Here is a 14,224-nt window from a genome sequence, read left to right on the forward strand (position 1 = left end):
TGTGTTTATGCTTGACGATGCCAAACTAGTCTTAGGTCTGCTGGAAAATTGTTATCTCCCACTACTTACTTACCTATTCCTCACTATCCACCTATGCGTGGAGTGGTGTGGCTCACTGGTTAGAGGCGGCAGACCCGGAAGCAGAGAACGGCCCAGGACCAGGGTTCAATTCCCGACGCGGCAGGGTCAGCGGACTCGATAATTCTCGCCTCGGTGCCTACTCTAACCAGGGATCACACTCGGCAACTCTGGGCATTAGCTTGCCTCATCTCTACAACGGCCCCCCACATTCGCCGGTGATGCCTGGTTTCACCTTGGAGATACACAGTAGGGACCATCTCACAGGGATAGCCAGGACGGGTTCCCCAGCGGTCAACAGCGCCACGACGCCTCAGGGCAGCAGTGCGCTTTACAAGACACATACATTTATTGTAATTCAGAGCAGTGTTGTACTTAAACAATCCATTTGAAGTAACCAGTCAATGCATGGTTAGATCTGCCTGGTGTCCTCACACCTTTGCTCTGTGCAGAGCTGTGAACCCCAGTGTGGTGGAGTTTGTCCTTGATAGCACAATAAATACAACATATTATGGTATCAAAAACTGGATAGACTTGCATACCCACACACAGGGAAGGTAACCGACATTTCTGGAGCCGGGCGAGGCATAAGATTTAACTCAGACTGGCAGCCCTCAATATTTTGAACTTCAATTTCTAGCGCTTCTTGACTGTTAGCGCTTTATAACCCAGGTAACAATTTTGCTTCTGACCCACAGTTGCTCAACCTCGTTACATACCGTTGGTGATAAACTGTCTCACAAGCTTACCTGAAGTCCTGATGGATCCAATCCATCAACTGGTCTTGCTTTGAAGATCTTCCAAAATTATTTCAGTAGTAAATGCTTTCATTAAAATGCACCCTCCACTAGTGTCAGATGGTCTGGCTTGCTAGTGCCAGCTTCTCCAGGTTCCTGCTTTTCTAGAGTGAGGGTATTGTGTCCTTCCTTCAGCGCTGTACAATCTTTCCTATATCTGCTGGCTATGGGACAGAATTTCTGCTCCTTTCACCACCACCTTCAATTTTTTTTAAAATAACCCCTAGATGCCTAATCTTTTGCCTGCTAAGACCCTCTATTCCCACAATATTTGTTGCTCTCCGTGTGGAGCATGAAACAAAATTATTTTCTCAACTGTTGATAATTTTCCTGGTGACAGTGCCCACACCTCTGAGGTCACACAATCCTTTCCCTACCCCACTGCCGTTTCTTGAAAGATGTAAAGAAAAGCAACTCCCACTCCTTGAAGGACTGGGCTAATTTTCCTTCTACACACTTTCCTTGTTCCTGATAGTCTTTCCTGTGCCACCAGGCTGTTTCAGAAATACCCCACTGCCAGTCCGCTGGATTTGCATCTATTCCTTCAAACTTCAAATGTGTGTCCCTTTCAATTTTGCTGTGCCATTCCAGCAACTTCATGGAACTTCACGTCTACTGGATGGCCTTCCCGGGTCTACCGTTTGGATGTATTAGATTCAGATATTGTAAATTCTAAAGTATTTTGAACGGAACACCACAAGCCAATCACATTTTGGTCCGACAAGAGTTTTATTGTAATCTTTCCCGGAAGCGGTTCATAACTGTTTGGCACCACGAGTATTGCCAACTGAGCTAGTCCAGACCAAAGTAAGACAGTGTATGGTGCTTGGTATGAACACTTGGAGCCTCCATAGTAAGGCCCTTGGCCTTAAATCTCAGCATTCATCAGCAGCTTTGAAAATGCCCATACACCCCCACACAATATCAGCAGCAACTTATTCAGACAATTCCCATCCCTACCCCCACAATTCCATGTATCGTCAGTGTATTCAGAAGTAGTCATGATAGCCGATGTGTTATTTACAAGCCGTTAGTCTTATTCACAAAGAACCATGGTGCCAGTGTTCTCGTAAGCAGTTAAGAGGGTGGCCACTTTCTTAAAAAGTAGCATTGCTGCCCCTGAATTCATTAGCAGTCCAAGAGCTAGTATCATTCAGAAGCCATCATGGCGAACATACATCCAGTGTAATCCCAGGCACATTCTCAGTCAACCACTCAGTGGTGTTTCTCTTCACACCACCGTGCCAGTGTATTCCACGTGCAGGATGCCGGATTCCATGCATCTGCGGAAAAGGGGGTGGCCTGATGGACACGTACAGCAGATCCCAGCTTCGGCCAGTCCATGTTCCCTTAAGTCTTCAGAAATTGTTCTCCAGAGATCAATCTCTTCCGGCACACTGATCATCAATCCGGAAGCACCCAAAGCTTGGTCAAACGAAAAACAGACCCAGTCTGTTTCAGAGCACTGGACCCCAGACAGAGACTCTGGGGGTCTTCACTCTGCCACCTCTGCCCTATGCTTACATATTTTCTGGCGCTGGGCATCTACAGTAGCATTGAAGTGCCTGCCTTCCTAGCAGGTTCTGTTTTAGGGATATCCCAACATAAAGTTTAACAAAGCGTCTTTTCAGGCAAGAGCCCTGAAGGAGGTCGCCGGCGGCTCTGACGTTTCATCTGCCTGGGAGGTCAATGAGAAAAAAACACAATGTTAAGCTATTATGGGATCAAAAAGCACCTACCTCCAAAAACAGCCTATCGCACATTTAGAGTTGCCTGTCAATTTCAATGGACACCCAGAGAAATCTTGCACATAGTTTTGGTGCGGTTCTCTGCCACCTCCCCCCTCCCCCCCCCCCCCCGCAACTTGCACATTTCATCAATGCTACAGCTATACATACTATTGGACCCATGCAACTGATCGCACATCCTGGCAAAGAGAATCAGACACCAGTCTGCAAATGGGAACGGAAAAGTCAGAACAGCTTAAAAGAGCACTGCAAAGCCACAGAAATAATCGCAGGCGATGTGCAAGATATCCCACAAAGCAGTAAAATTCCATATTAACTTGAATAAACCTAACAGAAAATATACACCAGGGGAGATTACAGGGTGAGAAGAGTTTCTCTGAAATGAATCACAAGAGTGGCCACCAACAAACCTTTGTTACCTCAGAGACATCACAATAGAACCAAAACAAACCCTGCAATCAGAATGCAGACTACCAACCTATGACAGGGCAGGTAAAATACCGCGGGGCACCACTTATTCGTGGGTTTACACCTAGGTGTATCTACCACTTCCCTGATAGAGTGTCTACCTTTTTTTTGTGTGGCAACAATATATTCTTACTGCCTTGATAGAGTGGCTACCTTTTTTGTGGCAACACTATATTTTTACTTGTATTTTGTTCACTTTTGACAGAATGTCGGTCTCTTTTGCAGGATTATACCTCTATCTGTATTATAAACATTTCTGCAGTATTATACCTTTTTGTAACCGGCACTCTGTTCACTTTCCCATGTAACACAGAGACTGCTACCTCTTATATTTGGGGTCATACCTATAGGTTTCCACTACTACTTGTGATAGAGATAGACTATGTTTTGCTATATTATATTTGTATTTTGCTATATTATATTTGTATTTGTATCTTGTAAACCTTGTAACCTGCACCCAGTTCACTTTCTCTTTGGGACGCACCGACTGCTACCTCATATACTTTGATTGCTACCGCATATACTTTGATTGCACACTAATGTCAATGCTACCTCCTATATCAATATTATATTTTTACCTGTGTTTTGTTCACTTTTGTAACCTGCACCCAGTTCACTTTCTCTTGGGTCGCACCGATTGCTACCTCATATTTTGATTGCTCACTAAGATCACTAATATCATCTTGATTCTGATTGCTACCTCATATATTCAGTCTGCTCACCAGTGTCACGTTCGTTACTTGTAATTTGTTGTTTGCACTTGTATTTGGCTCCTGTATATCATTATTGTACACCCTCCTGCGCCTACCTTTACCGCCATCAAAACATGGATCCCATCGGCAAACACACATATAAAATCAACTACCCATCATTACTCAACAAAAAAGCCGCTAAGCGCTTTAAACATAACTTCCTTAGGACCCACCCTGAAACCCCCTTTGTAGACACCTACTTCTCATCGGTGAATGGATCCATGAATATTGACATCATCTTCCACACCACACGAAGAGCCCAATGGAGAAAAGCGTTCCGCACCTTACTCACCGTCTCCTCTACCAGGAAATCCGCTCATGGCTAAACACTCTCCATCACACCATCTCAACTCTTCCCAGGCAGAACCACCATCACTATCTACAATAACGGGATTGTCCCAATTCAATCCTCAGACAGGAACCTGGAACTACTAGACAACCTGTTCCCCACCTTCAAACAGCACCTCTCCAATCCACGGACCCCCACTCATAGCACCCCAGCCCTCAGCCCTGACCACACAGCCTTCAATCACAACCCGTCTAGCATAGGTCAGCCCCAAAACGACTCGCACCTCTCCTCTACCCCCAGCACCTTAGTCACTCACTCACCTACTATACCTACCCCACACTTCTCAATCACAGACATAGATCTCTCCCCCGTTACTCCCAGCACCTTAGTCACTCACCCACCTACTGTAGGTACCCCACACCTCAATCACAGACATAGACCTCTCCCCCATATACACCAGCCGCACACCATCACAGCAGAGGAACATCTCACACCTCTCCCCTCCCCCCTGCGCGGTAACCAGTCACCCACCCTATCATACTGCCCAATTCATACCACCCGTTCATATTTCCCAAATTCCCCCATGCACTGGCGAAGATCACCCCCCGCGTTCATTCCCTTTACCCCCACCCACACGACCCCTGCGAACGTCGCAGATCCTTCTGTAATCAATCACCCATCCGCAGAACCCACCCCCACCGCCTTGAGCATATCTCCCACGTCCCACGACATGACCAACCCTCACCCTTTCTCCCCCCCCCACTCTCACTCTCACTCTCCACTACCCCACTCCATCGGCCAGACTCACGGAAAACACCACCTCTCTCAACCTAACCCCTTATCCTCTATCCCCTCCCATTCTTAGCCCCCACCATCCTATTGTCACTACTTCCTTCTCCAGCCTACACTCATCCCTCAACGCACTTGCGCCGCATTCCACACGCGCCATCACCCACACTATCAACCTCCCCCTGTCCTCATCCTCGCCCCCGGCTCACAAACTCTCTCTTCCATCGAATGCTACCCCACCTACTAGGACCTCAGAGCCTTGCTCCATCGCGCGCACTTCCTGCCCCATTCGATCCAGTGCCAACCCCATTACCTTACTCAAACACGCACCCACTGCTCTCACTTCCAATTCCATCCCCAACCCAACTCTGGACATGATCATCTCCACCCTCCTACAAGTCAAAGAAGAGCTCCATACCATCAAAGAACCTCTTCTCACACACCCCAGGCACCCCTTACCCTACACTTCCCCGCCCAACAAGGACTCCATTCGCCCATCAAACCATTCCACGCATCTCTCCCCGCGCTGGCCCTCTATCCCTGATCGCAAGGCCACCGGCCGTCCCCGTCGCACCCCAAACCCCCTTTCGGGCCGAGACTTACACAATCTACTCTGCTCATATGGCCCAGGTCCCACAAAACGCCCACCCACCACACACCTCCCCATACCCACGATTCCCACAAATCCCCTCAGGCCCCCCACACTGAACAACAGAAGCTCTGTCCCCTGTAATCTCAAAAAAATCCCCCTCGCCTTAAAACATTCACCCACTCTCCTCACCCCTAGACTAAAGTGTATCCTGCTCAACTGCAGATCGGCCGGGAGACACTCCCCTGGCATTGCGGATCTCATCTTATCAAGGGACCTTGACCTAGCCATTCTGACTGAAACGTGGCTAACTGAAGCATCCACACCTATAATGGACATATTAGTCCCCCCGAATATCTCATTATTAGACTCGACAGGAATGGCAAGACGGGTGGGGGAATCGCATGCATCTACAGGAGCAACCTCGCTATCACTGAAGGCCCCTCCCCCTCCCTCTCCTCCTGAGAACTCATCTGCCTTGATATTACTAGTGAGGGCAAACCTGTGTGCTCCCTTCATGTTATTTACCACCCACCCGGGGACAACTTCCCCTTCTCCCAACAACTAATGGACACGATATCCACCAACGCCGGTCGACAGCTCAATCAAATTTACCTGGGAGATTTCAACCTCCACTGGAACGACCAGAAAGACGCAGTGGTGAAGAGCCTTGGCCAGACCACCACATCATCACCTTCATCAACGAAAAGGTCAAACTTAACCCAGCTCAACCTGCCAAAACCAAGATTTGGAAGAGGGACATGAAGAATCTCAACCCAAACTCCTTGCCTGCCCACACAGGCAGTCTCCTCCTTCCCCCGATGGGCGTCTCTGATGTGCACTCATTGACGGATCACTACCTAGACACCATGTCTGCCATAATCAATGAAGCCGCACCCCTGCAACTGAAGAGAGTAGCCACCAAGAACTCGAACCCATGGTACGATGGCAGCCTCAATGAAGACAGACGTGCTATGCGCATGGCTGAGCGCTCGTGGAGATCTGACCCCTCAGCACTGCACCTTAGAGCGCTTAAGAGTAAGAGAAACGCTTACTTCAGAAAAATCAAACGCTCGAAATCAGTCTTCTTTAGCTAACAGCTGGATCAAGCTAAAAACCGACCTAAAAAAAAACTGTTCGAGTTAGTCAAAACCCAAACCAAAACGCAACCTCCACAACCTAACAACTCAACAAAGGCTATTCCAAGTTGTGAAGACTTTTCTGCTTTCTTCAAGCAAAAGAACGACACTATAAGAAGTGATCTCCTCAAGGATGTAAGTCGATACTCCGGCTCCATAGGCATAACTAACACTCAACCTAAAAACAACGCTTCATAGTCGTCCTTCGACACCTATTCTGAAGAATCAATTCACAAGCTGCTTGTCACCTTGAAACCTGCCAATCACCACACAGACCCCCTACCTGCCAATGCTGTTAAAGTCCTCACCCCCCCTGCTCCTCCCACTCTGGACTAAAATCATCAACTGTTCCTTGCAACAAGGGCTCATCCCAGACTCCCTCAAGATTGGGCAAGTCACGCCTATACTCAAGAAACCCACAGCTGAACCGACCGACCTAAACAACTATCGTCCTATCACCAATATCCCCACTCTGGCAAAACGGTTAGAAAAATGCGTACAACTCCAACTGACAAAACACATGGAGCAGTTTGAGCTCCTCAACTCTCACCAATCAGGATTCAGAGCAAAGCACAGCACGGAAACGGCCATGACACACATAATTGATGACGCCCTCCAAATCCTTGATCACAACGAGTCTTGCCTCCTCATCCTTCTTGACCTCTCCTCAGCATTTGATACGGTCAAACACGAGAAACTACTGGAGCTCCTAAACACCAGAATGGGCATATCCGGGACTGTTCTCAAATGGTACACATCCTTTCTGCACAACCGGTCTCAGAAGTTCAAGATCAACAACGCTCTGTCCTCGCCTGTGCCAGTAACACTAGGCGTCCCACAAGGTTCCTCCCTATCCCCCACACTGTTCAACCTCGTCATGGAACCACTCACCACCTTGCTTCAATCTTCAAAGGTACACTTCCATATGTACGCCGATGACACTCAGCTCTACTTCAAGCTTCAATCCCCTGAAGACATCAAACTGTTAAATGCCACACTAAGAAAGACCCAAGCTTGGCTGGCCGACAATCACCTCAAACTAAATGCTCTGAAAACGGAGTTCCTTCTGATCTCTCCTCCTACGAAAAAGGCCATCACCCAAACATGGCTCAATCATCTAACCGCACTCAATGTCCAGCCCACCATCCTGGACTCCGCGAAATCCCTTGGCATCACACTGGACTGCAATCTCGACATGCAGCAGCATATTAGCAAAGCAACTAAAGGAGCCAACTTCCAAATCAACAAGCTGAGAAAACTCAAACCCTTTCTTCCACCCAAGGACTTCCAAACTGTTGTTCAAGCCTTAGTCATTCCTCGGATAGACTACGGTATTGCGGCTCTCAGCGGGCTCCCCCTTACAACAACGGCTCCCCTAAGAGCCTCCCTGAACGCGGCCGCGAGACTCATCACTGGCTCAAGAAAACACTCTCATATATCCACCGATTTAAAAGCCCTAAACTGGCTGCCTATTGAAGCCAGAATTCAGCTGAAAATTGCATGTATGACGCACTCGGCCATACACCACAAGTCACCCAACTACCTCACTCAAAAACTGACCATTTCAGGAGGCTCAAGATACAACAGAAGCACAAAAACCCTCCTCCTGAAACCACGGAGATTCCGGAAGGAAAAAACATACAAACGCTCCTTCTCAGGAATGGCGCCTAGGATCTGGAATGCACTCCCGCCAGAAACTAGGCTTATCCCTTCCACTGTGCTCTTCAAGAAAGAGTTGAAGGCCATCCTTCAGGCTAAATTCACCTGAATACTATTGATACTGGAACAATGACAGTACTTGGCTCCTACATTATCGGCCTTCTGATTGCTTACCTATGCGAGTCTCTTTTTGACTGCTTTCGGATCTAAATCATCGCACGGATGCTATATTATTGGTTTCCAACTTGGCTATTGGGTTGTACACTATGACTTGAGTGCCTCACTAACTTGCAACGCACCCATTACTGACTACTACTCTGCTTTCACATTGTGTTTACTCACCCTCTGGGGTGCTATAATCTTACCCGATTAGACATTGTACTGCTTCCATATTATTGTTTCTTGATTGTTATTAGTCTGCATACTCTTGTGTGATTGCTACCCTATTTTGCAACTCACTGACTACTGAATTTTATATTGTTTCAAGAGTTTTGTTTACCCTACCTACTGTTTCTGTAAAGCGCTCTGATATCTGCAAAGATCTTGTTCGCGCTATATAAAACCTTAAAAATAAATAAATAAATAAATGGGTAATGGTTGGGAAGAAATGGATGCTGCCAAATGGAAAGATTGGTTCTAGAGTTGAGGTGTCATCCAGAACCCGTCCAGGATTAAAGCTTTTCTCCTCCGTTAATCAAAGAGCCACGCCCCTCCTCCCATTTATTAGACCAAACCCCAAATTCCTCTGTTTTAACACACCAGGGGTGTCGCCCCTCTTCAGATGGGGACTGAAGTGCTCACCTTTTCTATTAAACCATAAACATGCTCTTCTATATTAAATGAGTTATGTAACATTGTTCAGGAAACTCCCTACTGATATTATGAACAGGAGACTATTCGAGTCTGGCAGTGGGAGGTCTTTTTGTATTTAGACAAATTGGAATTTCATAATAAGTGATGCCTTTTTTTAATGTAACTAGGAACTAAGGTAAGAGTCCTTTAAAACAAGCAATGTGAAAGTAAAAATACCTGGAATACAGTGTATGAAAAGCTCTGCAGAGAGTTACCTGGGGAAAGCCACCTTCAATGTGAGCTGGGCAAGTATAGCAGGGGGCCTTGGGGGTGGGGGGGTGGGGGGGGGGGGGGGGTTTACAAGTCTTCGATGTGAAGCACTGGCAGATCTGCTCTGGCTGTGTGCGCAGCAAGAAACCATCTTTCCACATCAGCAAAGTCAAAATGTACAGTCAATAGCACAGTGTAACCTTCTGCAAAATGTTCTGACCCTGTATTGATCACGAGACCTCCAACTTTGGCCAGTTGCTAAAAACAACTGGCTGACAGACCGAAAAGAAATCTTTACTACTATTGCTCTTTTCATGGGATGCTACAATATGCCGGTTCATCTATAATAATGCATCAGGAGATGGTGTCTTGCATGTTACCCGTGATAACATGTACAGCAAAGAATCAAAAAACAAATATTCATTTAAAGTGTGCTACAGATGCGAGCTATCAATGGCATCACCTGGTTGATGGCCATTTTAAATATTTCTGCATCTTGAATAACCCTGAACCATGAAGTGTCCTCTATATCAGTACTGGAACTGGGAAAAAACTTGCTCAGGTAACCCATTAATTGTGAGTTCAGACGAGGCACAGGAAAGGGCGCTGAAGTCATGAAGGGCGAAGCTTGGAAAAGCAGAGTCTGACAGTCCACTAATATGTTTATTTTTTTTTACAAAATCTGCTGAAAAGAAATAGCAACAAGGGCAAATGCGACAGCAAATCTGTGCTAGCATAGTAAAAGAGGCTATATTTTAAAATATCTTACAGGGTTCAGACACTTGCTGCAGAGATCTTTGTGTGCCCAGGAACTTTGAGAGGACTGTAATAGCGGTAAGATATCTATTGGTTAATGCAGTTCTGGGAGAGTTCTGGGTTTTGTCCAATCACAATTGTGACTCAGTGTAGCATAGACAGTTAAATGTGCCTGCTGCAAAGCACACCGTGACAGATTCAGAACACCGAGTTTGTACTTTATGTAGATAGACAAGTGGGCTACTGCTTTTGACATGGAGATCATTTTGTTACTTCCAGTTCATAAATGCAATTATTTCACTTTAACACAATGATCTATTTACCAGCATCAAGGAGTTGCACGAAAACTGTAAATCACGGGGCTAGATCATTATTGTTTCTTTCCTCAATTCGTTGTTATTTGAAGGGCTCCATTGGGAAGTAATATTCTTGTTAGTACAGGCAACCCAAATCGCTGTCTTACGTTTTAAATCCGGACTCTGTTTCTCCTGACCATTCACTCTTAACATATAATGTCTACAAGTGTAGACTATATGCAATTCCTACTCCTTATAACCCTCATTTTTAATAAGTATTGTTTCCTGTACATTGATTTACACACTTGTATGATATATTTTGACTATGTATGATGTAAAGTGCTCTGACACTCTATACTGGGATGTGCAGCACTGGAAAAGAACTAAAAATAAATTAGTAGGTGCCATTTAGATCATTATCAGCGTAATTACTCGCACACAGATTATTCTTTCACTCTTAACAGTGCATGCACATCTCTTACATAAGGGGGTTGAACAAAGTAAAAACTCTGCCTCCAAGTCATAGTTTTGCTAAAGTACTTGTGAAGTGATACACTATGTGCCTTTGTTTCCTTCCATTGCATTGGCATCAAGGTGTTAGGCTCTCACCCAGAATGATACTTGAACAAAAGATGGGCTGATGGCCCTTTAAATCAGGCCTTTGTTTGTGCCCGGGTGGAAATGAAAATAACTAAGATTGTTTGCTGCCTGAAGGTTGCTGCACTAAACTGAAAGTAAGCCTCAATAATAGAGTCTCAGAACTTTCTGTTCTCTGGTTGGAGACTGGTGGTTCATTCCCCCCTTTCTGATAGCCAGTACCTCTTAGAAACTGAATGAACCTCTGTTCTTCCTCCCTCCATTCTTTTGATCAAGACAAACTAGGCGCATTTCCCTGGATCAGCTTGATCCTGGATCTAGTCCAGAAATAGCTGCTGGAACAGGGATCTGGCACAATCTTCCTACTTTCCAGCACTGCTCTATTATGTTGTCCAAGGACAAAAGTGTAAATTATAGCAACTATTTTTTTCATCCAGAGCTACTTTTATGAAATGGTCTAATTTTGGCACTAGCCCTGTAAGGGTCAAGAGTACTGTATATTAAATGTTAAAGAAGTATACTTTAACATTGTGGTTTTAATATAAAATTGTTTTTGTCAAGTTGTTTAATTTGCATTGATGTGATCCCCAATATACATGGTTTAACAAGCTGAAGTCCCGAGTATAAGGCTGCATGCACTAAAATAATCAAGAACCTATGAAAAAACTTATGGGAGATACAAGTTTTGCTTGGGACTCAAATAGGTTACCCAAAGCCCTTCTCATACTCCCACCATTCCCCAGAATGCACTCCGCCATGACTAGCCCCACTTGACTCACCTCTTGGGCATAGAAACCATACACTTCCACAGTATGGCGTAGAGGCAGAGCAGGAAGGAGATGAAAAGTGAGGCTGCGATGATTCCTGGAAATGGAAAAAAACAATAAAGAGGGGTCAAGGCGGGCGCACCGTTGAGGAAATGTCATACTCTAAATATGCCAGGGAGCTAGCATTTTGTGATGGTATCCGGCTGGCGCAAAGCACACCAGAGATCTGTGACCCAAATTTGGAGTGGACATCTTTGGAATGACCCTTCGGCTGAATTTGAAACAGTAACAGGCCCAGGGGTTGCTAAAGATCTGCCCAGCTACAAAGGTACTTTTGGAATCCATGGGTGCTTCAGGCCCTTAGAAGCAGATCTGCAGGGAATCGGAGACCGTTTCAGGTACACAGTTCCAGACGCAAGGATGCTGCAACAGATCCGTTTGGCTCAGGCCAGTCTTCAGAGCAGTAGTCAGCTAAACTTTTTTATGCTGCTCCCCCCTCCCCCCAGTGATAAAATTTAATTTGAGGCCCCCCTCAGAATTCTTCACAATTATTCTATTAAATTGGCAGCATTTAAATTGGTCTCGACTTATTTAAACACGAGACATGTTTATACATTGCAGTGAAATTCGCTTACGGTTTTAAAAATGTAATCAAATACATGACAATTGTCAAACATACTATTCTGTTCGGGTACGCCTTACTAACGTGTAAAAGTATCCAGTGTGATTTGAAATCGGGGTTTGAATAATATTTCTCAGCTAGGATATAAATGACAAAAGATGTTAGTGATGGCCAATTACAGACCGGTTTACTGCAGCTAATTTTTTTCCTGCTAAAACCAAAGCGTAATGATTCTTTTGGTCAGAGTCTGGCGTCACCCTGCTGGGATCCCTTGAGGCCCCCCTAAGAGGGCGTGTCCCCTAGTTTGAAGACCCCGGCTTAGAGGGTAGCGATGGCGCACCAATTCTGTGTGTAGTACCCAGGAGGCTGCACTGCTCAGCCACTGGTGCAACTAGACCACCTGTTTGATATCTGGGAAAGAGAAAGGTCAGGGGATTCTGGGGAAAAACATAGAAGACCAATTCTGGCATTCTGGCCATGGGACAGTGTTGTAGCACAGTCAGGGCCCCAGTGAGCGTGATCACGCTACACATTGAGGCGAGTGGAAACAGGTGCAGAGTAACGCAGCGGTCCTACGAAATCCGTTTTTTTCTGTACCTACCCAGGTACATTAGATTAAGGGCGTGGTTTGATGTGTGTGTGTGTTTGACGTACACGCGTTGGTTGTTTATACGGGTTAGGCGTTGTCGCTGGGGAGGCAAGCGAGGAATGGGGAAAGCCAGGGAGATGAGGAAACAGAAAATTAGGGAAGAGAAGATGGGTGGAGACTGGAAGAAAGTGAGTTTTCAAGGAGGCAGGCGGGTAGCACAAGTAAATATTTGGATTACTAAACTAGGATCGCAAGGGCATATGCTATTTTGAACAGATATTTGGGGTTTGTGGTCAACGTTTGTAACCAGGGGGTGGCGTGAGGCTATGGTGGAATGTTTTAAGGGAAGGAGGATTACACAGCGCTAAAGTGTTAGCAAATTACCAGGGCTAACAGAATCTGCGGCTCAGGCAAAGACGCTATGGGGTCCCAGCTTGCTCCCAATAAAGCGGCCTTTTGCAATCTAAGCAAAACGAAGTGGCGTGTTCATTCCTCCCAACTGGAAACGTAATTCCAATTGACTTTTACCATTATAATAAATACCCTGGCAGGATAATTTGCTTAGGGCAAAATGCTGCAGTAAGAGTTCACCGAAAATGAAGCTGTACCAACATCTAGATGTGTAGGAGTCCCAAACACGAACACCTCATTATTTTGCAGAACACTAGGGCCACATTACAAAATCCTCTCACCAAGAAATTCAAATCATGTGGGGTGTGGCATTTGTGCGGATCTGCCGCATTATTCCGAGATTCGCACCTCAGAGAGGGTGCTCGTGTCTTTATACTGCATCTTTGTACCGTTCCAAGGTGTAATTTTTGGATGATCCTGTATTTTCCCTGATCAAATTCCACTCAGGCCAGTGCAGATGTGACTGCAAAACTCAGAATCTCGATTCAGAATCACGATACCTGCATGTTGGTTTAAGTTCCTTGTATGAGCCTGAAGCAACCGCACTGTGGCACGCCAACATACCGAAAACAAGCAGAGGCAAAGTCAACAGGTCTGGCGTTTGTCAATGAAAGTTTCTTTTTTTTTTAAGGTTTCTGTAAAACATTTTGAGGAAAATATTTGAAAATAGGAGACTGTACGAGCATACACTTGTGCACGTACAGGCTGTTGCATTTAAGATTTTTGTAAATAAAGTTGAACAAAACCCGTCAAAGATGATTAACCTTGCGTGCACATTAAAGAAGTCATTTTGGAAGAATAGAAAAGCCCATTTTA

At 45.6% G+C, this 14,224-nt stretch overlaps 1 protein-coding gene across 3 annotated transcripts in view; it reads right to left on the bottom strand.

The window, feature by feature from the left end:
* Positions 1-1,585: 1,585 nt before the first annotated feature.
* LOC147679874 (uncharacterized) overlaps positions 1,586-14,224 on the bottom strand; it is a 139,009-nt gene continuing 126,370 nt past the window's right edge. For all 3 annotated transcript variants that reach the window (XM_086943434.1, XM_086943435.1, XM_086943436.1), the window contains exons 4-5: positions 11,799-11,883; positions 1,586-2,553 (exon numbers count right to left, since the gene is read on the bottom strand). In XM_086943434.1, coding sequence (XP_086799560.1) covers positions 2,487-2,553; positions 11,799-11,883 — 152 coding nt within the window. In that variant the 3' untranslated portion in view covers positions 1,586-2,486. The remainder of the gene's footprint in view (positions 2,554-11,798; positions 11,884-14,224) is intronic.

The sequence above is a fragment of the Lissotriton vulgaris genome, chromosome 11 (assembly GCF_964263255.1).
Source record: "Lissotriton vulgaris chromosome 11, aLisVul1.2, whole genome shotgun sequence".
Taxonomy (NCBI): Eukaryota; Metazoa; Chordata; class Amphibia; order Caudata; family Salamandridae; genus Lissotriton; species Lissotriton vulgaris.